The sequence below is a fragment of the Lynx rufus genome, unplaced genomic scaffold, assembly GCF_022079265.1.
Source record: "Lynx rufus isolate CCGP_SWC_20201006 ecotype Redwood Valley unplaced genomic scaffold, mLynRuf1.p SCAF_3, whole genome shotgun sequence".
Lineage (NCBI taxonomy): Eukaryota > Metazoa > Chordata > Mammalia > Carnivora > Felidae > Lynx > Lynx rufus.
Genome location: NW_025814845.1, coordinates 149,892,577 through 149,918,174, shown reverse-complemented (window position 1 = coordinate 149,918,174; position 25,598 = coordinate 149,892,577). Strand labels below are relative to the sequence as shown.

The window sequence follows — 25,598 nt, the reverse complement described above, 5'->3', positions numbered from 1 at the left end:
GTTTCTCAAAGTCAGTTTTCTTTTGGTCTGTGTGTTGCTTGTTCACTCTTCTGGCTGAAGCCTGGGAGATTTACAGAGGTGATCGATAGCTGTGTTATGGGTTACCAGGAACAGAGGAATCCGAAAAAGCCTGCAAGGCACCCACAGCTCCTGGGCCCAGGCTGTAGAAGTGATTGCAGGCTCCAACTGGGGAGGTCTTCAGATGGATGCGAACAGGGAGCTTTTCCTCCTGAGTGAAGGGTGATAAATGAGATGTCCCCCCACCCCCCACCCCTGCACCCTGCACATGACTCCCATCACGCATGCTCCAACCCCTCCCTGCTCTCTGGTGATTGTCCTCTTGTACAGCTGTGGTCGCCCTGGTTCACCTGAGAAACAAAGATGTGACTTCCTCCACCCTGGGTTTAGAAGAGGTTTTTTTATTTTTTTTTTTTTTTTATTTTTTTATTTATTTTTTTTTTTTTGAAGTTTATTGCCAAATTGGTTTCCATACAACACCCAGTGCTCATCCCAAAAGGTGCCCTCCTCAATACCCATCACCCACCCGCCCCTCCCTCCCACCCCCCATCAACCCTCAGTTTGTTCTCAGTTTTTAACAGTCTCTTATGCTTTGGCTCTCTCCCACTCTAACGTCTTTTTTTTTTTTTTTCTCCCTTCCCCTCCCCCATGGGTTCCTGTTGAGTTTCTCAGGATCCACATAAGAGTGAAACCATATGGTATCTGTCTTTCTCTGTATGGCTTATTTCACTTAGCATCACACTCTCCAGTTCCATCCACGTTGCTACAAAAGGCCATATTTCATTTTTTCTCATTGCCACGTAGTATTCCATTGTGTATATAAACCACAATTTCTTTATCCATTCATCAGTTGATGGACATTTAGGCTCTTTCCATAATTTGGCTATTGTTGAGAGTGCTGCTATGAACATTGGGGTACAAGTGCCCCTATGCATCAGTACTCCTGTATCCCTTGGGTAGATTCCTAGCAGTGCTATTGCTGGGTCATAGGGTAGGTCTATTTTTAATTTTCTGAGGAACCTCCACACTGTTTTCCAGAGCGGCTGCACCAATTTGCATTCCCACCAACAGTGCAAGAGGGTTCCCGTTTCTCCACATCCTCTCCAGCATCTATAGTCTCCTGATTTGTTCATTTTGGCCACTCTGACTGGCGTGAGGTGATACCTGAGTGTGGTTTTGATTTGTATTTCCCTGATAAGGAGCGACGCTGAACATCTTTTCATGTGCCTGTTGGCCATCTGGATGTCTTCTTTAGAGAAGTGTCTATTCATGTTTTCTGCCCATTTAGAAGAGGTTTTTTTTAAACAGATGCACCTGAAAAAAAATAAAAATAAAAAAAAAATAAACAGATGCACCTGCTCTTCTCATCCCTGAGCAGTGGAAGTTTCTAAGCAGTGAATTTCTGATTGCAAGCGGTTCAGAAGCAGCTCAGTAGTAGTAAACAGTACTAGTGGATAACTCTAGTAGACCCCTCTTACAATGACTTGTCTCTTGTGCTGCCTCTTTAAGATGGATTTGCTCAAATGAAATGGATTGTAATTAGAGATGTGAAAACACTTAGATTCGCCATTCCTCCCTTGTTCTTTTCCTTAGAACGCAAATAAAAAATTGAAAATATCTGTTATTCCTAGGGTTCTTGATAACCTGAGACGTTTGAGTTGGGGCACAGATGTAGTAAGAAAAGACTGACATAAGAGAATTCTAAACAGGCGTACAAGCAGGACTCTCTGCCAAAGTGATAGGCAATGCCATTTCATATGCTTTTCATCCTAAAGGCATTGCTGTATGCCAAGCACCCCCCAGCACTGCTGTAGTGATGGGGGTTAGAAACACTTTTAGGAATCCACCTGTTTTCTCCCTGTCTCTCTGACATCCTTGACAGTAGCTTCATGGTGTAGCTCACCTTGCAGATTTCCTCAATGTGGCTTCTAGCCTTACCACAGCCGAGTCCCCTTTACCCCGCCCCACCCCTGCGTTAATTCGCATGTTTTGAAATTGTTCTATTTACATAATAATCTAGGCCTTTCCTCATTTTTCATAGATCAAAAACACAACCATGTGTAAATTACACCTCTATTTTAAAAAGAACAAAAACATAACTGTCAATCTCTGCTACCAAGTACCAGATAGTTGATACACTGAAGTGACTGAGTTCCCACTCAAGGCAGTTTTTAGTCTGCTTTACAGTCTTGGTAAAGCAATTAGGAGGATGGTTACCTTGGGACTTTCTGACTATTTAAAAATTACTTGTGGGTTCCTATTGGGTGAATTTCAGGGTCTCTAGAAGGGGGCCGCTGGCATATACACACTCCTGGAATGGATTCTGTGTCCATCTCCATTCATGCTTCTGCTTCCTCAAAAAAGGGAGAGGGCCAGAAAGAGTTAAAAATGGAAGTTTTTTTTTTTTAAGTTTATTTATTCTGAGAGCACACACACGTGAGTGGAGGGAGGGACAGAGAGGGAGAGAGAGACAATCCCAAGCAGGCTCCTCACTGTCCGTGCAGGAGCTCAATCCCACAACCTTGGAGAGAGAGTCCACTGGAAAGAGTAAAAAATGGAATTTGGGGCACCTGGGTGGCTCAGTCGGTCGAGCATCCAACTTCAGCTTAGGTCATGATCTCATGGTTTGTGGGTTCGAGCCCCTCATCGGGCTCTGTGCTGACAGCTCGGAGCCTGGAGCCTGCTTCGGATTCTGTGTCTCCATCTCTCTCTCTGCCTCTTCCCTGCTCGCTCTCTCTCTCTGAAAAATAGACATAAAAAACTAAAAAAAAAATGGAATTTGAGGGTTCAGAAATTGTAGTCCAGGTCTGGCCATCGTCTGGCTGCACGAGTTGGGGCAGTTCACCAAACTGCTCTTCACCTCAGCATCCGTATCTGTAAAATGTTTTGGATCCAGCAGATCTTTAAGGCCCCTCTGAGTTCTAAGTAGTTGTGACAGCTGCCATAATCTGAAATTATCCGTGCCACGTCTGGTATCATACAAGGAGCGCACGCTACCTTTCCTGTTTGGTACTCCGTTGTGTTGTGAGGATGATCAGAAAAGGACAGAAAAATTATTCCCCAGAGACCCACTGAATTAGATCTACCATCCAGGACTTCGGACCAACAGCTCTGAAACTACAAGAAACTGGCTCACCTCTCTCTCAGTCTTACATACTCTTGTCAGTACAGATGAAACCTCAGGGCCTGGAGTCTAGAGACTCCAGATTGATGTTCTTTGAATGGAAACCCATACCTTTTTTGTGTTCTAAGTAATGCACTTAAAAAAAAAAAAGTTTCAGAAGCCATACATCCAGCAAGTATTGTCTCACAAAGTACCCACCTTGGAAACTACTTATTTTAATGCTGCAGCCATTGCAGAAATATATGTTGGAATTCCCTTTAGACACTCTCCAGAATCTGCTCATGTCAACCTAAGAGAACCAGGCTTGTTGCTCATTGCTTCCTAGCCACATTCAGTGTGGGGCCCCAAACAGAATTACATCACCTGGCCAAATTTTGTCACCAGTCCTTTCTAACTGCCTCTTTAAAGGATAGGAATTTGTCATCAAATGAAGAGCTATTGAGGAATGTTCGATAGACTCTGAAAGCTACTCCCAGCAAAGAAAGCAGGGGAAATGGGGGACATTTTCGGGTCTTCTATGGATGCCACACTACAGAGGAAAGCATGCTATGCGCTAATTCTGGTCTGAGGTTTCCAGAAGAATGTTACTTACTTAGAACGTTACTTATTTAGAACATTCTAAGTAAGTATTCTGAAAATATAATGAAAGCCAGGTCTACTTGCCCAGAAAGGGACCCATGCCCTGAGATTTTACCCGCTATTCATCATTTTAGGGGTTTCACGGACTCTGGAAACTTCTCCATATAACCGAGGTTAAGAACTCCTACTCTCAGGCTCTGGTTTGGTCCAGTGCTGCAAGGCCAGGTCAGCTCCATCTAGGGTGTCCTGGCACTTGGTAGGACACGTTGGCTCAGAGTAAACCTTCCTATTTAGCTATGAAGTCAAGCAATCTATCAATCCCGGGGGCCCTGGTGCTGTTCTAGACTCCCAGGAGGCCCTGCAGCCTAAAATCCAGCTGTTTGCACAAGGACAGGGCCGAAGAATTCCTGGTAGTTCAACCTTACAGGATGGTATGGGTCTGGAGTCATGGGAATACGATGGGGTTACAGGACACAAGCTGCTAAGGATTTGGGGAAGTTAACGTTGCTAAGGTTTCCGATAGCAGGCCTCAACATTAAGATCCGCTCAACATTTAATCATTCAAAGAATATTTATTATTGAGTGCCTACCAACTGCCAACCACTGTTCGACCAGAAGAGTCGAACAGAAAGAAAACTGAACCCGGCTAGGAAAAAAGGATAGATACCTGGATTGAGAGACCATGCCTGATTCATTTACAGATCGTGAGGGGTCTCAGAGATCATCTGGTCCAAACCCTCTTGTCTCCCGCCATTGTTGAGGGAACCTGCCCAAAGCCATGGAGCTGACCTGGAGCCACACTTAGCACCTAACCTCAAGGAAGGCTCGGAAATTGGCATAAAAGTACCATCCTTGCAGTTAATGCACTCACCATAGGGGGGCACCAGCATCCTCCTACTCTCTTGTGGCCACCGGCATATAAAAAAGCCTGATTTTCAAGCAATCTGAGGTCAGCCCAGAACTTCTACTGAAAAAAGTGCCTACTGCTTATTGAGCATTTCTGCACGTAGGACGCTGCTGGTAGCTTTATATATCTACATAAAACATGTCTATATCCTCACAATCATGTTTTGAGCACCAGGAAGATACTGCCCATGGATTTTAAGTAACTCACTGTAGGTCACAGAATGAATATGCCTCCAGAAACGAATGAAACCTTCTCAGGGTGGTTCAGAATCCCACACTCTTTCACCGGCAGTTTGATTCCTCACCAGATCCTTCTGCTTTTCTCCTTCACGTCCTTTCTTGCTATCTTTGAGGTGGCTGTATTCTGATTTTCATGTGCACTGTAACTTTAATGCTGTTGGAGAAATCAGGGCCACAAGGAAGAGGGAGGAATTGGCTCGATGGCCCTTAGAATGCTAGGTGCTGAGGCCCAGGCTCCTGTGAGCTTTGGGGTTGCCCCCAATCCAGGAGACAAATAATAATAACTAAACATATGGAGCCGGGCCCAGTGCTCAGAGATGTAGGGAAATCGTCTCAATAAATCCCACAGTATCCCAGGGAGGTAGGCATTTCATTTCATCCCATAGATGAAGAAACAGGCACAGAAAGGTAAATTACTTGCCCAAGCTCTGCCCACTGAGTGGTGAGATCTGGACCCAGGTAGTCAGTTACAGAAATAGTGTTCTTTGCTGCTATTCTACAGAGCTGCACTTCTAGGACTAGGAGTTTGTCCTTCCCCAGCCTTACTGTCTTGGAATGATGGTTACATACCCTTGCACAGCGCTTTACAGTTCATGAGTGTTTTGCATCTAATATCTCATTTAATCATTCAAAGAATATTTATTATTGAGTGCCTACCAACTGCCAACCACTACGTTCTAAGTCCTTGCTGCCCCAAGTGTGGTCCCTGGACCAGCAGGAGAGAGCTGCTGGAAAGGCAGTCTTGGGCCCTGCTAGAAACCAGAGTCAGAATCTTCATGTAAACAAGATTCTCAGGTGATTCATAGGCATATTAAAGTTTGAGAAACCCTGCCTTATAATATGTCCATAATAAAGCCATATATATCTCACTTAAATTATAAAGATTCAAAGATCTATTGTGACTTGCTTGTCTTCCTGTAGCTAATAACAAGGCAATATAATGTAAAGAGCTTACAACAGTATCTCACATATAGTATCCGCTCAACAAATAGCTATTATAAATGATAGTCAAGCTGTGAAACATTTGGTTTCTTTTTTTTTTTTTTAATGTTTATTTACTTTCGAGAGAGTGCAAGTGGGGGATGGACAGAGGATCCAAAGCAGGCTCTGCACGGACAGCAGTGAGCCCGATGTGGGGCTTGAACTCACGAACCGTGAAATCATGACCTGATACAAAGCTCAACTGACTGAGTCAGCCAGGTGCTCCTGGTTTCTTAACTCTATAGCCCTTTGGCCTCAGCAGAGCCTTCTTAGGCACCATTCATTCCAAGAGCTGAGGCAATGATTGCGTTCTGTCTTCCTTCCTAACTCAGCCAGAGTCTAGAGAATGGGGATTTAGGGGCTCCAGAAGCTACTGTTTGTCCAGATCCTACAGCAGGGGGCATCCTGATGGTGAGGCTATTCTCCAGAAGAGGCCAGATATACAAAGAGGGAGACTAGAAGGTTCTCAGGGGATCCCAGTTTCCAACCTGGAAATTCAGCACCTGTAAACCTCATCCCGTCTCCAGGGTCCCTCCATGCTGAGGAACTTCAGTATCCCAAGCCTCCCTAGCCCTCCTCTCCTCACTTCCTGCCCCATCCCCTTTAGTAGAAGGCCACCTGTTCCGTTCCCTCTCAGTCAGAAAGACACCATCTGGTAAGGGACTGGGCCTGTCTCCTGTGCTGGCCAAGTCCTCCTCAGGATCCTCTCGGCCAGGGTCTATGGTGCCTGCTATCCTGGATAGTTTCCAGAACACCTGCTCTGGCTCTTCCCCAAACTTCCCTGCTGTCTTCTTGGAAAGTGCTGGCTCCCCATCCTCTTTGGAGAACTAACAAAGGAACATTCATTTTTAAATAATCTACCGTTTTATCTTTATTACTCTCTGAAATAAAATTTTAAATATTAATTTTAAAGCAAAATTTGCGGGGCGCCTGGGTGGCGCAGTCGGTTAAGCGTCCGACTTCAGCCAGGTCACGATCTCGCGGTCCGTGAGTTCGAGCCCCGCGTCAGGCTCTGGGCTGATGGCTCAGAGCCTGGAGCCTGTTTCCGATTCTGTGTCTCCCTCTCTCTCTGCCCCTCCCCCGTTCATGCTCTGTCTCTCTCTGTCCCAAAAATAAATAAACGTTGAAAAAAAAAATTTAAAGCAAAATTTGCTTAGGGCAAAAATTAATAATATTCAAATAATATAAAGTGAAAGATCCCACCCTTTAAAAATTTCATGAGACTTTCTTGAAACTTGTTTCCTTTCCAAAATGACCTAAGCTTGGACGCCGTGCGAAATCAACTCAAAAAAGGTTTTGCCCGAACCACCCAAAGTTCTCCTATTCAGGAATTTAACTTTTCACTATAGTTGCCTGTCTCCATTAGACAATAAACGTTCCCAAACGCGGTTTGCTGGTCTCCTGCAGGTGCTCGATATCTGCCTCTCTGTGCCCTTCCCTCCCTTTCTCCCGCCCTTTACGCCCAACACGCGGCCACCCCCTCAGCCTCGCGCCCTCCCCAGCCAGAGCAGGGCCCCGCCCCCTGCGCTCTCCCCCCCTCCCTCTCGGGGGCGGAGTCCCGCTCCACCACACGCCCCGGCCGAACACCGGAGCCCTGCCCCCCTGGGGGAGGAGCCTGGCGCTACCCCGCCCCTCCCCGCCTCGGGATCTGGACCTGCTTCTCCCGGGACCGTTCCGCGGGTAGAGCCGGGCGCACGCCAGCCTCCGCGTCCTCTACGTCCTGTGCTCGGAAGCGGCGCCGTGGTCCTGGGGCGGGCTGAGGGGTGCGGGCCGCAGCCGGTGAGTTCCGCCGGCCGCCCCCGCCGTGGCCCGCGCCTGCGGGGAGGGAGGAGCAGGCCAGGACGGTGCAGGCCCCTTGCGCAGCGGTGCGCGGAGCCCCTGCGACCGGGAGTGCCCGGTTTTCCCGCGGCCTGCGCGGGGTTGTCACCAGCTACCTGCGCGACGACGCAGTGACCGACAGTTTTAGAAGCATCCTTTCCGGAATCCGCACCCGCGGCCCAATTTTTTGGTTGGTTTGTTTACCGCTGTGAATCCCTGCATTTACCCCTGGGAGGTTCCCCCCCCCCCCCCGTGCTCTTCAGCCCTGTCTCTGCGGCTGCCCATCTCCCTGCCTCGCCCTGGGAGACTTAGGGAAAAGTAGCCATTTTAGAGCCACCCTCGGGGATTGAGTGGTTTACCTCAAGAAGGGAGGACGCCCTGAAGCCCCTCTCCTCTCCCGATTTCGGCGTGGCCGCTACGAAGCCATTAACCAGCCTCACGGCGGTTAGCCTCTCTAAGGAGGGGCCTTGAGAGTAGGCAAGATGTCCCCATCAAATCTTTGTCCTTTCCCCTTCTGGTCCCTTCAGGCTATGGCAGAGGTAACTTGCTGCCCAGTTTTACATCTCCATAAGCATACCTAAAAGAAATACGCCCCTGTGTCAAGACATTTCAAAGGGTAAGTGCATTTCAGATGGACGCTTTTCCAGAAACTTCCTCCGTTGGAGATGGCCTGGGTACAGAGAGCTGGTTGAGGTTTAGGTCCGCTCCAGTCTGGCAGGTCTCCTTGCAATCCAGAACTTTTTGTCAGTAAAGCCTCTCCAGTATCTTGAAGGCCTGATTAAGGGAAATAGCACTACTTTTTAGCGAATCTAAAGCACCATCAAATTTAAAATACACATTATTGAACGTGCTGCTAATTAAACTATGAGAAAGCACGCATATAGTAAGAGGCATCCCCATTTTGGAAAACTTTAAATGTTTTTTAGAACTGCTGAAATACGATAGCTCCCACCATACCAGGTACCTGCTTAGTTCTTTGGGGTTTTGTCATAACTTACAGAGTCTTGTGCAGGTGAGGAAATGGATGGTTAAGTAGTGTGCCCTGGTTAAGGGGAGGGGTGGGGTGGGGAGGGACTCCTAGCTGCAGGAAACCTGGGTACAGGCCACTCAGACTCAAACATCTGAATGCTTATACGTAAACTCTGAGTGAACTTGGGTGATTGGGGGCAGAGAGAGATGGAGGTCACAGATAACCATGGATCAGGGTTAAAACAACCCTAGCTGTTTGCAGTTACCAGGAATAATTATCTGTAGTTAAGCTGGATGTGGCCTCTCCCTGCTCGCAACGAACATGACCCCCTGTCTGCACTTGTCATGGTTCTGAGCTCTGTATTTGTCATCACACACACAGAACCCCTACTAGTGGGGTGGTCCTGGGAAGACCACATCCACATCTGTGTCTCTGTGTCCCTTACAGCCTTCTCTTCCATCACCATTTCTCCCCTAAAAGTGGGGAGAGAAATCAGCAGCAGTGGGTTGGAATAATTTTGCTGAAGGGGGAGGACAGGGAAAGTGAGGAGAGGAGTTTGGGGCCCACGGTGCAGGCAAATTACCTAGGGCCAGCTCCCGTCCAAGCCGCCACAGGAGCAAAGTGGAGGCTCCCATGACGTGATGCCTAGCATGCTGTTGGTGTGTAACAAGTTTGCTGCATGAAGAAAGGTGAGAGGGGCTGGAAAAGGAAACTGGGCCATTACTGGGGAACTGGCCCACACCCTGGCACAGCTGATCCTTCTCTTTGATCTGACCCCTCTTCTCAGCCACACTCTCTTTTTGGCCATCTATACTCTTCAAGCTGATGGCAAAACACAGCTGCTTGGAACTTGGCACCCATAAAAAATGCTAGAGAAAAGCTAGCTTCTTTTCCCCACTTCTGCCTGCAGGGATGCCAGAAGGACCATCTGTGAGGAAGTTCCACCACTTGGTCTCCCCCTTTGTGGGGCAGCAGGTGGTCAAGACAGGGGGCAGCAGTAGGAAGCTAAACCCTGCCAGCTTTCAGTCCCTGTGGCTCCTAGACAACCAGGTGAGTTGATTTGGGCTTGATACCTCACATAAATGGGCTGGCTCCATCAGCATGTCCTGTGACTCCCGTAGAATTTATCTCTAGGGGCGCCTGGGTGGCTCAGTTGATTGTGTGTCCGACTTCGGCTCAGGTTATGATCTCGCGGTCTGTGAGTTCGAGCCCCATGTCAGGCTCTGCGCTGACAGCTAGGAGCCTGGAGCCCGCTTCCCATTCTCTCTCTCCGCCTCTCTCTCTGCCCCTCCCCTGCTCATGCTCTGTCTCTCTCTCTCTGTCGAAAATAAATAAACATTAAAAAAAAAAAAAAAAGAATTTATCTCCAGACTTGCCATGCTGTCGCTTCCTTGAGCCCAAGACAGCCACGCTAAGACCCCATGCAGCCTCTCCTCTGAAAGAGCATAGCCTTCTGATCTAGATTCCGGTTGGCTCATCCTTGCCCTGAGCATAAGTCAGAATTGCCAAGGAGGGTCCCAGGGCTCCTGTGGTCTGACTTGTGGCTCTTCCTCTAGGCCTGCTTCTTACCCTGCCCTAAATCTCGCTTCCAATCATATTGAACTATCTGGAGCTCCTCTACCAATCCTTCTTGCTCAGGGTTTTGACATGCTGCTCCCCTGCTTGGGCAAGTCTTCCTTTTTTCCCCAAATCTGCCCCATTCCTATCCCTTCATGTGACCATGGTAATTCCTTATTTTCAGGATTCAGCCTTGCCATCACATCCTCTGAGAAGCCTGCCTGCCTGCTCTAAAGCTGGGGAGAGACTTCTCTGTGCTTCCAGGCCCCCCCACCCTGAAAGGCGGGCGGGGGCGGGGGGTGGGGGGTCCTCCAATTGAATTTGTTTTACTTGTTGAATGGAGGAGACAGATAAACAGGTCAGGGCCTGTGCCCTCATCAGTATTGTATGCCTAGCACTAAGCTGAGTGCCTGCTCTTAGGAGGCATATATATGGTAATTACCCTAGAAAAAATAAATTAGCTCTGGTTTTTAGCTGTGTGCTCCTAAGCAAATTGCTTAATCTCTTAGCTCTAGTTTCTGCAATCATAAAATGGGGATAAATCACTTACCAGTTAAAATTGTATTAAACCGACTTTATGCCTGGCACAGATAGGCGTTCCATAAATGCTAATTCTCTTTTTTCCACCTTACCCTTCACACACCCCCCCCTCAGGTTATAAAACCATTCTTGGTTAGAACTGAAAGAGGTCTTCTAGAGCTTCACGTATATTTTCAACGTTTGGAGATGGGGGCTCAGAGAGGTAGAACTCTCAACCCAAGTTGACATAGCTACCTGGAAGCCGGGTCCCCTGACTTCCAGGTCTGTGCTCCTCCCACGGGAGCCTTTGGACTCTTTGACCAGATGCTACACTGCAAGGTTTGCAGGGGCAGGATTATATCCTTTCACCTCTGGATCACTAGCACTTAGCCCGTGCCCGCCACAGAACTAGCTCTCCGAGAATATATATGGAATGGCTGAATGGACTGAAGAATGTGTGGAAAAGGAAATCTCGAGACGGAACTGGGAGCCAGTTTCCTAGAAAACCAAGGTAGAAATTGGGTGTTGTGGAAGCCTGAGAACCCTGCGGGACATGGCCTTGGGGAACAGCCTGGCATGTGGGTGGTAAGTTCTCATCATTGCACTTCCTTCTCTGCACGTCTCCCTCCTAAGGGTCCAAGAGTCGAATTTGGAAAGTAAGACCTGGATGGACAACAGAGGAAACTGTTAGGTAACAGTGAACGGGAAGGAGAAGAGCATATGATTAAGCCCCATTTGAGGGCCTCAACAGAGAAGAGGTCCTTGGGGCCTAGAGTAAAAGACTTCATGAAGGAGGTGGGATTTGAGTTGGACCTTGAAGGATGTAGGAATTTCGATGGACCAGAAGGAAAAGAAGGGCATTTCAGGTTTCTGAAGCAGTTACAGACAGGAATGAGAACAGTGGGCTGATGAAGCAGGGAAAAGATTGGCCCCACTCTGTGCCACCTGTTTTTCTGGCATGTCACTTTCCCTGTCTTTCCTTGTTGGTTCTATATCTGGAATTGTGTTTGATTACTCATGACAGATTCAGAAGAACAGCTTATTCATGTCTGGAGGTTCCTCCCTGCCACCCCCCGCCCCCCGCTCCCCCCTTCACTTCCTTGACATAATGGGAAGTCTAGAGGAGGCAGTCCAGAGTGGTATGGGAACAACACAAGATCATTAGGCATCAGGGTCTCTGCTTTCCCCTCCCTGGGGTGTGACTCTCATCCTCATGATGATAACATGGCTGCTGGGATTCCAGCCATTACATTCTAGGGAGGAAGAAAGAGGGATAGGGCAGAAGGGACCTGAAAGCTGCTTGTTCACCTGTTTTATTTTACTACTTTTTTTTAAGTTTATTTATTTTGAGAGAGAGAGTGGGGGAGGGGCAGAGAGAGGAGAGAGAGAATCCCAAGCAGGCCCCCTCACTAACAGTGCGGTGCCTGATGCAGGGCTCCATCCCACAAACTGTGAGATCATGACCTGAGCTGAAACCAAGAGTCAGACATTTAACTGACTGAGACACCCAGGCTCTCCATGGTTCACCTGATTTAAAGAGCTTTTCTGGAAACCGCATTTGACCACTCCTGCATATGTATCACTGGCTGCCCCATCTCTAAGGGAGTCTGGGAGACAGAGATTTTTAGCTGAGAATATTGAGGTTCCCATAATTCAGCAGGTTTGTCAGTAGGGAAGAGGAGAGAGGGAGCTTGGGAGGCAGTCAACAGTCTCCCTACACCAGGTTCCATATCTTCTTTGTTTTTCCCTCTCATTTTGCAAAGCACACACTCCAGGAGCTGCCTGAGAAAGAGTGCATGGGGGATAAGTATTGAGTCCTTACATGGCTGTTAATGTTTCTATTCCATCCTTTTTGGGTGGAGTGGGAGATCTAATCCAGCCCCCCTACATACTTAGACTTTTAACCAATCCTCCAATTTAAAAAAAGTCCGTAACAGCCTTACTGAGATATAATTGACATAACATACAATTCAGCCATTTAAAATGTGCAATTTGGTAGTGTTTAGTATCTTCACATAGTTTTACAACCATCACCACAATTGATTTGAGAACATTATCATCTCCCCAGGAAGAAACCCTGTGCCTGTTAGCAGTCACTCCCCATTTCACCCCAACTTTCCACCCCTTGCCCTAAACAACCATTAATCTATTCTCTGTTTCTATAAATTTGCCCCCCCCCCTTTTTTTAAACATTTCACATATATGGAATCATGCAACATGTATTCTTTTGTGACTGCTTTTACTGAGCATAATGTTTTCAAGGTTCATCCATGTTGTAGCATGTGTCAAGAATTTCCTTTTGAAATAATGAGTTTCCAGAGGGAAAGAGTGGAGACTTACTCATCTGTATGCCCCTCAGAGCCTAGCGCACTGCCTGGCACATTGTATAAGCTCAATTAATGGTCAGTTAATTGAAGTAACAACAATTTCACAGGAATTTAAAAGAGGGACAGTAGAAATTGCCAACAGTGTCTTGACCTAGGCATTTTTTGACCTGATGAATGTTTTGATCCTCAGGGGCATTTGACAGATACAGCATTATACCAACATTGGTGAATTTTCATCAAGAGGGTATTTTCTGGAACAAAGCCTGTTTTTGCCCACTTAATTCTTGCTCACTTTTTTATGTAGCTCAGTTAAAGCTGTTTCTAATATGTGGCAGCAAACTGCCGTGCTCAGACTTGCAGATGAGTTATTCTGGAATTCTTTAGAAAGGTAATGCCCTCTTTTAGGGAGAGGATTTCGAAGAACTACAGTTATAATGTGTATACTCACTGACAAATTGGAGATGACATCAGAACTGTGTGATCTCTAAGTACGTACTTTGGGTGGCTGAAAAAGCAACATAGGCGATTCCATTATTGACGCCGGGTGTTTTGGTTTTGCCTGAATTTCAAATCATGCAGATCTGGCTCATCCTGGAATCTGGACATGCATATTACATACTAGGGCTAGCAATATGAAAATAGAATACGAAGCAGCTGGAACATTCTTTTACATACATTTCCCTTTCTCCTCTTTTACTGAAATCATTTTCATTGGGATGAGGTGAATTCTTATTACATTTTATATACATTTTATGGTTTGATTCATGGATCAGTTTTTGTTGATCGATACTCAATTTTTATTGATTATAGTTTTTTATTGTGAGTTCTCTTGTGGTTTCTTCTGAATCCAGTTTCAGTGAGTTGAGAAGTACCAATTTTTACAATGTGTAAAATACATTGTGTATTTAGAGTGTACACAATACTTTAGCTGCTGTCAATTTGTGTGGTGTGTGTGCTGGCTATTTCTAACAAAGAAAGGTATTAATTAAATACAAGAATGACAATTTGCATTTACTTCTTAGCCAATCCGTGAAAGCATTTCCCCTCAGGAATTCTAGGGTGGTCCTGCTGTATAGCATGGATCTGTGTCGTTGCTAATCTAAGTCTTCTGCTTTCAATCACTTTGAAAACTGTGTGCTGACTGCCCACACCACTTGAGTGGAGAGCAAAAGGCAAGTACAAAACATTCAACTTGGGAGAGCTTCATGGAAGAGGCAAAAAGGGATAAATTTGCATTCAGAGAGATACCTGCATACCCCTTTTCTCGTCTTCCCTTCTTTGGGGCTGTAAGCCTGTCCCAGTCCATTCAGACTACTTTAGCAGAATACCACAGATGAGGTGACTTATCAACCACAGAAATTCATCTCTCACAGTTCCAGAGGCTGGAAATCCAAGATCAGACAGCCTGGCGGCTTGGGTGTCTGGCGAGGGCCTGCTTCCTGGTTCATAGACCGCCACCTTCTTGCTGTCCTCACCTGGTGGAAGGGGTATGGGAGCTCTCTGGGGTCTCTTTTAAGGGCACTAATCCCATTCATGAAGACTTCACTCTCATGACCTAATTATCTCCCAGAGGCCTCACCTCCAGATACCATCACACTGTGGGTTAAGTTTGACCGTACAAATGTGGGGAGAACACAACTCCATAACAAAGGCTTAGATCACTTTCATTTTTTTCAGGTCCATGGAAAGAAATTATTCCTTAGATTTGATCCAGATGAAGAACTTGGGTCCCTTGGCAACAACTCACTACCGGAGCCTCTGCAGGAAGGAGAGAAGAAGGAAGAGGCTGAGGACCAAAAGCAGGCCTTGGGGCCCAGCAGCCGGGAAATCAACCGGTCCTCTCAGTCCCTGGAGCATGTTGTTCCCAGTGGAGACAATGGTTTGGAGTGTTTGCGGGGAGACACTCCCACAGAAGGTGCTGAGAGGTGGCTGCAGGTCAGCTTTGGTTTATTTGGCAGCATTTGGATGAACGAGTTCTCCAGAGCGAAGAAAGCAAACAAGAGGGGTGACTGGAGGGACCCCATTCCAAGGTAATGGCGTGGTTGAGTGGGCTGTGGCTCTGCAGTGTTTAACACAACGCCCCCGTGCAGGCTTGGGGCTAGGCTCTGTGGGCTCACTCACATGGCTATCCTCCCTGCTCTCCAGCTGCACACTTCCTAGGAGAGAGAAGACACTTCTGTGTCTACCCATAGTAGACAGCAGTCTGTGGTCTGTACTCAGAGAGCGGAGGAAACATACTGGGGCAGCTTAGAAAAAAGGAAGAACTTTCCCAACAGGCGTGGCTCCTGAAGGGGGGGATGGCTCTGAAGGACATTTTATGGCTTGACTAGTGCACTGTGAGAGCAATGCCTTGGTGTGTAAGTCTCTGTCCATTTCCAGGATTATTTCCTTAGTACGGATTCCCAAAGGAGTCATTGCTGGTCACGGAGAACGCACATTCTCATGGCCTTGCAGAAGTGCTCACACTTGGCTGGATTCTTTTATATTTATATATATGTGTATATGTATATATAAAGCTTATAGATATATGGATCTGTAGATATGATCTATAGATATAGCATGTATATATTATACATTTTTTTCCATGGGGGTAAAATATGTTGGTCAGAGTTTAATGGATAATTTGTCCTGAGACCTTGAAAACTTACAAATCAGGGGCGCCTGGGTGGCTCAGTCGGTTAAGTGTCCGACTTCAGCTCAGGTCACAATCTCACGGTCCGTGAGTTCAAGCCCCGCGTTGGGCTCTGGGCTGATGGCTCAGGGCCTGGAGCCTGCTTCCGATTCTGTGTCTCCCTCTCTCTATGTCCCTCCCCCGTTCATGCTCTGTCTCTCTCTGTCTCAAAAATAAATAAACGTTAAAAAAATTTTTTTTTAAAGAAAAAAAGAAAACTTACAAATCAGAATGCACATCTCAGCACTGTGGGAAGGGACAACCAGGTAGTCCTGAGGCTGAGGCTGAAGCCCCTGTGCACTCTCAGAAGACAGATAATGAAGATTAAGTTTACTCTTATTATGATGCCCTTACTTTATGCAAGTCTCAATATCTTAAGCCACACAGTATGTGCACAATCGCAGATAATGGCGGGGAAAATAATGCCACTAAATAAATTCGCAACAAAAGATTTCATGTGTCTGTTTGCCATCTGGATGTCTTCTTTGGAAAAGGGTCTATTCATGACTCCTGCCCATTTCTTCACTGGATTATTTTTGTGTGTGTGTGGGGGGGGGTGTTGAGTTTGATAAATTCTTTATAGAATTTGGATATAACCCTTTATCTGATATGTCATTTGCAAATATCTTCTCCCATTCCATTGGTTACCTTTTAGTTTTGCTGATTGTTTCCTTCACTGTGCAGAAGTTTTTTATCTTGATGAGGTCCCAATAGTTCATTTTTGCTTTTGCTTCCCTTGCCTCTAGAGACATGTCAAGTAAGAAGTTGATGCAGCTGAGGTCAAAGAGGTTGCTGCCTGTGTTCTCCTCTAGGATTTTGATGGCTTCCTGTCTCACATTTAGGTCTTTCACCCATTTTGAGTTTATTTTTGTGTATGGTGTAAGAAAGTGGTTCAGTTTCATTCTTCTGCATGTTGCTACCCAGTTTTCCCAACACCATTTGCTAAAGAGGCTGTCTTTTTTCCATTGGATATTCTTTCCTGCTTTGTTGAAGATGAGTTGGCCATACATTTGTGGGTCCATTTTTGGATTCTCTGTTCTGTTCCATTAATAAACATATTTGCTTTTGTGCCAGTACATACAGTCTTGATGATTACAGCTTTTTGTAATACAGCTTGAAGTCGGAATTGTGATGCCTCCAAGCTTTGGTTTTCTTTTTCAACATTACTTTGGCTATTCGGTGTCTTTTTATTTATTTATTTTGAGAGAGAGATTGAGATTGTGCACAGGGGAAGGTCAAAGAGAGGGAGAGAGAGAATCCCAAGCAGGCTCCAATGCTGTCAGCACAGAGCCTGAACACGGGGCTCGATCCCACAAACCATGAGACCATGACCTGAGCTAAAATCAAGAGTCAGATGCTTAACTGACTGAGCCACCAGCATCCCAGGGGTCTTTTCTTTAAATCTTCTCTTGCCAAGTTATATCTGTTTTTTTTATCCTTCATGTTTTATATTTTCCTTTGTCCCCCACCCTACTCTTTTTCTTAATTAGGCTTACCAGAGTTTTATCAACTTTTTCGTCTTTCAAATAAATAATACTAGTTTTATATACTCTATAAGGGAAGAGTGTCTACTCATTTTCCAAATGTTTGAGTGGGGTCATCATTTTGTTGTCATTTTATTACTGGATTCTGATCAGGACAGTCAGCCTGTAAATTTTCTACTTTAGGCATCTGTTAAGATCTGTAGCCAAACACATCATTGATCTTTGCTTACATTTTTATGTACATAAATGAAGATCAAAGTAAAACATTATGAAACTGTTAAGAATAGGTTATTGCTTTGAGAACTCAAATTTTCTCTATCCTTGCTTATTTTTTTATTTAATATGCCAAGTGTGGGAAGAAGAGTGTTAAAATCCTCTAGGGTGATTGTGGTTTTATAAAGTTTCTCCTTGTCTTTCTAGTGTGTTTATGTGTTTGCTGCTCTGTTGTTCAACGCATCAAAGTCTCTGACTCTCATAGGTTCTTTGTAGCTTTATTATTAAATAATAACATACATTCTATTTGCCTTTAATCTTGAATTCTGCCTTTCCTGATGTGAATAATGCTACTCTGGTTGGCCCCCCATTTGGTCTTTTTCCACTTAGTTATAGGCATGCTTTTTCATTGATGTTAGGTATGTTTCTTATAAACAGTGAACATCTGGCTTTCGTAGCTATTTCTTTTTAAGTTGACTTATTTATTCTGAGAGAGAGAGAGCGTGCAGGGGAGGGGCAGAGAGAGGAGAGAGAATCCCAAGCAGGCTCCACACCAGCAGCCCAGAGCCTGACACGGGGCTCCAACCCACGAACCATGAGATTGTGACCTGAACCAAAACCAAGAATCGGATATTCAATTGACTGAGCCACCCAGGTGCCCCGGCTTTGGTATCTCTTTAAAGTCAAACCGAAACTGTGTTTTGGAATGGGGTAGCTGCAGTATTTGGATTTCTTCCATTTGCCATTTTATTTTATCTTGTTTCTTTCCTTCTGTTGGATTTTTCAAGTTTTTTTTTTCCTCTTTTTAACTCCTGTTAATTTGGAAGTGCTTCTGTTCATCTCCTTTCTATTGCTAATAATCTTGTCTTTAAATTAGACCTGTGTTTTTTCTTAGCTAATAATGACTGAGTTTTTAATGACATTAAGTGAATGGCACCTGTCCCTTATTATTAAAACTGGTTTTTTGCTCACTCTCCTTCATCATTCTGAGAGGAGACCTTTAAAATGTCTCTACTTCACTGCTGCTTTTCTGTCATACCCACCCTATCTCCTGCCTTTGCTGAGATCGTTTAGAACCTTAGTTCCAGGTTGTTAACTATATAATAGTATTAATTATGTGTAGGTAAATTAATTAATATTAAAAACACATGAACATGGGTATCTTCTGATTCAAGAATGTCTTCCTAACACATTACAGTTCTCCGGTGTGCTACTGTATAGTCTGCTTAGATCTCACAATAAATATTACACAACCCAGTGCTGCCCCTTATGACCCCCCCCTTTTCATCTCCCCTTGGCTTGAGGTCCCTGCTGCTCTCATCCCATTGGAAAGTTAGTCTTCCTTGAGTAGTTAACCTCAGTTGCTATGGTAGATGTGTCTCTGAGTCCTCTTCCTCTGAAGTTGTCCCTTCACTTCCACATAAGGTGCCAGCTACGTCAGATACGTGGATATTCCCTTTCAGATGTGGAGTCCGGTTGCGGTCTGATTATCTGCCCTCACAAAGTAACCCATTGTTTCTTTATCAAAGTTCCTAAAGTTTCTCCTCTGTCCTTGGAATTCAGGAAGCCCCTGGGAGTACGTGTGGGTATGGATTTCTCAGTAAATCTTGCCTGGACTGGGAGTGGTACCTCTTTAGCATTCATTTCTCTGTCCTTCTTAACGAACTGTGTTTTGTGCAGGTAGCCACACCTGCTGGGCTTTAAGACTTTTCTGTGTGTTCCACATTGTCTTCAGTGAACATGTATTGCTATGATCAGAGAAATGAAGCGATACAGATGTCTTCTTTTAATCACCGCATTTAGCCCTGAGATTTTTCTGATGCTGGCAGAGCCATCCCTTTTCTCTTTTGGGATCTTAGCTTCCCTGGGTTAATCTTTTTTTTTTTTTTTTTTTTTTTTTGTTAATGTTTATTTCTGAGACAGAGACAGAGCATGAGTGGGGGAGGGGCAGAGAGAGAGGGAGACACAGAATGGGAAGCAGGCTCCAGGCTCTGAGCTGTCAGCACAGAGCCTGATGTGGGGCTCAAACCCACAAACCAGGAGATCATGACCTGAGCCGAAATCATTCACTCAACCGACTGAGCCATCCAGGTGCCCCATGGGTTAATCTTGACTGTGGAGTGGGAGCACTGTGGATGTCTGGCCTGACTCTCGAGTGGGAACTGTGTGTATAAAATGTATGGACTGAAATGTATGGACTTAACGATCTTTTCTTTCTTCCCAGGTTGGTCCTGTACTTTGGCGGTGGCGGCTTCCTGGCATTTTACAATTGTCAGATGGCTTGGAGCCCTTCCCCAGTGGTCATACCCGCTTCTGACATCTTGTCCGAAAAGTTCCATCGAGCACGAGCCTTGGAAGCTCTGAGCCAGGAGCAGCCTGTCTGCTATACACTGCTGGACCAAAGATACTTCTCTGGTTTAGGTATGACTGATGGGAGAGGGAGGAGACCACCCCCCCCCGTCCCCCCCCCCAAAGTGTGCCAGTACTGCTGGTCTTGAGGCGGTCATTTAATCTCTTCAGCTTCACTTCCCTCATCTTTAAACTGAGGGAGTTAGATTAGGCAATTTCTAACTTCTCTCCTAGCTGAAGAATTCGTATCCTAATTATATTATAAGCTGGAGTCTGCCGGTGGCCACAGTCCAGTGTAACTTCCTAAGGGGCAGGAGCCCTGTCTTCTTCCTCCTTGAATGCTCCACTGCCTGGTGCGGTGCCTGGCACCCGGCAGGTACTCGATCACCTGATCGGTATCTGCTGGGAACTGAGAGCTGTACAGTTTGCTGAGGGAGAGCACCGCGTTCGCTGGTGGGGCCTCTCTTGGGCAGGTGGAGCTGCCTGCTGGCCGAAGCACACAAGCCTCAGGCCTCCTCTGGGAGCTTAAAAGACATGACCAAGGAAGCAGGTTCCCTCTCTCTGTGCAAGGGTCATGAGCAATGAAACTGTGAGCGCTTTGAGGCGGGGAGAGCTGAGCACTGTGAAAACTAGAACAGCCTGAACTAGAAAAACTTACTGCTCTTCCTGCTTCAGCAGAAGAATAAGTGCACCTGTGATTGGCTGCTGAGGCAATCGAGCGAGCCGGTGATGACAAAATCACCTCATAGCCGAGGCCTCGTGTTGCCTGCCGCAGCCACGGCTCACCTCGTGAGCAGGGAGGAGGCCCAGGGGCTCACCAGACAGCGGCCTCGCATTTTCACAGTAAGACTGTGGGAGTCCCTGAGCCCTGAGGAATAAAGAGACCCTTACAAGTAGCCTTTGGGATATTTATAGCGGGAGCTAATGCTCTACTAACTAGTCATTATTACTAACCATAGTAATAACAGCCAACATTTTTTCAAGTGACTCTAATATGCCAGGCACGTGCTTTCATTCTTACTGTTTCTCTGTAGGATAGTTACTTATTACTTTTCCCTTTATTCAGATGAAGCAACTAAAGCAGAGGACACATTGCAGATAAATGGTACAGCTGAGCCGTGAAACCGGTTTGCCAGTGAATTGGTCATCCATCCAGTCCACACATGCTGAACACTTGCCTTCCGCCACGCTCAGCTTCCCCTCTTAAGGAGGTTATTAATGGCCTGGTGAGCATGGACTCAGGTCACCACAACTTAAGATAGATTGTGGCAAATGCCTAGTAGAGATTAAAGAAAGTGTGCTGCTGGAACATTTTGAAGAGAATCAGTTAACTGATTCTGGAAGGAGGGCTCAAGGCTGACTTCAGAGAATGTGGCAGCAGTAGAAAAATAATGAAATAATACCTCTTAAACACTTTCTACTTCAGGCATTATGCTTGACATTTTAAATAATAACAGCTAATATTTATTGAGTATTTTCTGTGTACCAGCCACAGTGCTCAGCATTTGTGCTTGTGTGTGTGTGAGAGAGAGAGAGAAAGAGAGAGAATTCTCGTTTACTGCTCACAAAAGCAGGTAACCAAGCCCCATTTTACAGCTGAGGAAAGTGAAGCTTACAGAAGTTAAGGAACTTGCCAGAGTTACATAGCTAGGATCTGGTTGAGCAGGGGTTCAAAGGCAGATGGTCAGGTTCCATAGCCTGTTTTGATAACCTCTTTGCTGTAACATGGACCATGCCTAAGTTTACTTCATTCCGTCTTCACAGCAACCTTAAAGGTAAGTATTAGCAAACCCGCTTGGCAGACAGGAAGTTGACTCAGGATATGTGACTTGCCCAAGAGCCTCCAGTCCATGGTAGAGCTGGCTCCAGGTCTCCTGGAGGAGCCCCCTGCCGCCATCTGACCAGCTTCAGTTTGCTCTGCTAACTTTGGGGACCGCGCTCCTCATGGATGTGTTCTTTTTCCTTCCCTTGCCCTCTCCCTGCCTCCTCCCAGGGAACATCATTAAGAACGAAGCCTTGTACAGAGCTGGGATCCATCCCCTTTCTCTTGGTTCCCTCCTCAGTCCTCCGCATCTGGAGGCCCTGGTGGATCACGTGGTGGAGTTCAGTGCCGACTGGCTTCGGGGCAAGTTCCAGGGCAAACAGCAGCACACGCAGGTCTACCAGAAGGAGCAGTGCCCCGTCGGGCACCAGGTTATGAAAGAGGCATTTGGGCCTCCAGGCGGCTTCCAGAGGCTCACCTGGTGGTGCCCGCAGTGCCAGCCCAGGCTGCCACCTGATGAGCAAGAGCAGGGCCGGCTCTCCTAAGGCTCTCTAGCCCCTTCTTCATAACACTTTGCCCTGCAGGGGCTGATTCCTGAGTGTCAGGAAAGCGGGCACTGTCAGTATGTGGGACTGGGCACAGGAAGTGGAGGGCAGCGTGGGGCGGGGGCGGGGGGCGGGTGTCAGTACCATTGCTGTCCATCTCTCTGGTGTTCTAAGGCACTTTCTACAGGGCTAGATTTTTTTCTTTTCTCTAGTTTTGGTTAATTCTTCTTATCTAATTCTGCCATTGTGAAAGATGAGAAAAATTATGACAACGGTAAAGGGAGAAACCTCCCAGTGGGGCATTGAAAGTGATAGCATATGGAGAACAGCTATGCCTCCACATTGCTTTGCAGGCCTTTGGTTTTGTTTTTGAAAGCTTGGTTGGTTTTCAGGCCCTCCATTTGGAAAAAGGAGTTGTCTCTCTTTGTTCCCTTGGAGGGATCCAGGGATGAGGATGGAGTAGCACATGAGGGTAGTGACCCACCTGGATCCTTTCCTGTGGGATGGAGACCCCGAGAGAAGGGTGGGAGGAAGAGAGGGACCGGGAATTGGCTACCTTCCTGCCATGCCCAGTGGGCTTAAGAGAAAAGCTGCTTATTTCCTCCTTAAGGTGTTGATGTGTTGAACAGTGCAGGAATCGAGGATTGTGGAGACATGTTGTCAGGTTGTTAGCAACATGTCCAAGAAACGAGGACAGTGACGTGAAAATAAAGCTCTTTGTTCTTTTCCGTTGTTGTCTTTATTTGGTAGTCAGGGCTCTTAGGCTGTAAATACCTGAGCTCTCGTGAAGGCGGCTGTGTAGGACTGGCTGAGTTGGTCCGACGGGTCCACTGAAAAGGAGCAGGGCAGGGAGGGGGTGAACACACACCTGCTCTTCTGCCCGTAGGTGTGCTGCATTGCCATGAAATGTGGCAGAGCACAGATGGATTTATTTCCATGCGCCAACCTCTGGCCTGTAGAAGACAGTGATTTGCATGAGCAAAATGGAAAAACGGTAAATATTTTAAGGCTTTCCTTTACATTCATCTCTTATGTCATCAAGAGTTGTTAACACTGGGGAAAGCCACTTTATGGCAGACCTGTAACCTGTAGGGACAGTTAACATGTACCGAGTACTTTATGAGGAAAGCTGTTAGCCCAGTTATTGCCATATAATCTGCAAAAAAACCTTTCGTGGAGATAAGTACTCACTGTTACAGTCTTTGTTTTGTAGATGAGGAAACAGAACTCTAGACTAGAGGCTGAGGAAGTTGCTTAAGATCACACAGTTAACAGAGTTCAAGGGCACACACATATCACTCACAACTTTGTGGTTCCTTCTGTACAGGCCTCTATAACTGTGCCCCCGTACTGACCCAGGTGATGACTGACATCAGTAGGGGTATGTCCCTAAAAGTAGCCAAGTTTCCTTCGATGCAGCACTTCTGAAAATATGACCTTAGGAAGAAGCATCACCCCTGATGTCTTGCAAATGAAGGGTTCTGTCATCAGATAATGCCTTATTCCCCTCATGGTGCTTTGTGGACCTCATAAAAGGCTCCCAGAAATTCTGCAATGAAGCAAAGTGCTCTTACTTTGCCCACTGTTTCCAAACCTTATTTTACCATGAAACGCATTTCACCTTTACTCCTCCTTGGAACAGAGTGTGGAAAAGGCAAACTTCTTCAAGCACCATTTGAATCTGCTCTCACATGTGCCTCTCCATTGTCTGTTTTTCCTTTGGATCATTGCCTGCAACCAATATCAACAACCCCATTCAGTCATGACTTTTTTTTAAAGTTTATTTTGAGAGAGCACACAGGCGAGTGGGGGAGGGGCAGAGAGAGAGAGAGAGAATCCCAAGCAGGCTCCCCACTGTCAGTGCAGAGCCCGATGTGGGGCTCAATCTCGTGAACCGTGAGATCCTGACCTGAGCTAAAATCAAGAGTCGGATGCTTAACCGACTGAGCCACCTAGGTGCCCCTCAGTCATGACATTCTTATATCCAATCTAAATCATTTCTGCTTTCTTTGTATTTCTTTCATAAATATCTTACACAATTGTACCTTAGTTACCTTTTATACTTTACAGAAGTGCCATTCTTTCGGCCTTAGGCTGTATACGAGTCAGCTAGGGTTGCCTGACAAAATAGTATGGCGTGGGAAACTTAACAGAAATTTGTGCTCTCATGGTTCCAGAGCCTGAAGTCTATCGTCAAGGTGCCAGCATGTCAGTTTCTCCTGAGGTCTCTCTCCTTGGCTTACAGCTGCCTTCTTGGTGTCCCCACAGGGACTTTTCTCTATGTGCAGGTACTAACTGGGGTCTCTTGCTCTCCTTAGAAGGATACCAGTCCTATATATAGGTTAGGTCCCCACACTTACAACCGCATTTAACCTTAGTCACCTCTTTAAAGGTCCTATCCTAATATCCCACATGGCAGGTTAAGACTTCAATGTAAGAGTTGACTGGGGAGAGAAATGGGGGTATTTCACTTAAATTAGTTTGTAAAACCCAACTTCCAGACTGGATACTGTGAAAATACTATTTGAGTAATAGACTGCTTTTTGTATCTATAAGAATTATTTATCCACTCTTGCATGTATGTGTGTGCATGTATATATATTATATGAAAATGTTATGTGTGTGTATGTGTATATACATATGCATATACGTATATATATGTTTCCTGAATTCAAATTTATCTTTCTAACTCACATGGGAAAACCTAAGTGTAAAATATTAGGTATGAGCTAGGGCAGTGACAATGTCCAGACTGTTTCCTCTAAGTCAACATCTTATCAGTACACTTGGTCCAGAGTACAAGAAGGGGAATGGCCTGGGAAGGTTCTAGAGACACGGGAGGGTTGGGCACTGTGGCCTGTGTGTGGGTCTATCCCATTGTGATTGGTAGAAAAGGAAGGAGAAAAACGCTGTGGCTGCTGTTGATAAAAGAAGTGACAGAACTGGAAACAGCAATGGGAATGGAACGGAGGGGAGGTGCAAGGGCAGTCACGGGGTCGAGCTCCTAGGTGTCTAGATGTGGACACTCGAGGCCGGGGTTGGAGAGGGAGAGCTGAAGATAGCTCAAGCCTGGCGCCTGAGCTAGAGGAGCTTCCCCACTGACGGATAGGGAAAATCAGTGAGGAGGTGAGCAGGTTCTGGGGAGAAGATCAAACTTGAGGCATGTTGAGCTGGAGAGGCACCTGTACGGCACCAGAGCTGGGGAGGACAGCGTAGTTTGGAAGTAGACCTGGCCCTCCACAAGTGCAGGCCGGGCTGAGAGGCACGGATGTGAGAGCTTTCCTCGTAGCACAATGCTCAGTTAGAGAAGGTTAACAAGGGCCATCACATATCATGAGAAAAGATGGCGGTCACAGTGGGACCTTAGAGAATGTCTTGTGTTTAAGCGGCAAGAGCAGAAAGAGAAGCCAGTCAATGAAAGATCAAGTATAACAGGAGGAAAAGTCAACTTCAAATAGAAGCTGATAGTCCATAATACTGGCTCATGCCAAGTTGAAGGAAGAGAATGAGAAGAGGCCTTTGGATTTGCCAATCA

At 46.1% G+C, this 25,598-nt stretch overlaps 1 protein-coding gene across 4 annotated transcripts; it reads left to right on the top strand.

Annotated features, from left to right (window-relative positions):
* Positions 1 to 7,499: 7,499 nt before the first annotated feature.
* Positions 7,500 to 22,791, top strand: NEIL2 (nei like DNA glycosylase 2). 4 transcript variants are annotated; one of them, XM_047091879.1, is made up of 5 exons: positions 7,500 to 7,627; positions 9,547 to 9,686; positions 14,717 to 15,069; positions 19,632 to 19,828; positions 21,750 to 22,791. In XM_047091879.1, exons 2-5 carry the CDS (start codon positions 9,549 to 9,551, stop codon positions 22,061 to 22,063), a joined length of 1,002 nt encoding a protein of 333 aa, XP_046947835.1. In that variant the 5' UTR covers positions 7,500 to 7,627; positions 9,547 to 9,548; the 3' UTR covers positions 22,064 to 22,791. The 4 variants fall into 4 exon arrangements, with proteins under 4 accessions (XP_046947835.1, XP_046947834.1, XP_046947836.1 ...); XM_047091878.1 differs by lacking the exon at positions 7,500 to 7,627 and adding an exon at positions 8,003 to 8,282; XM_047091880.1 differs by lacking the exon at positions 7,500 to 7,627 and adding an exon at positions 10,848 to 11,297 and having other exon boundaries at positions 9,622 to 9,686.
* Positions 22,792 to 25,598: the final 2,807 nt, after the last annotated feature.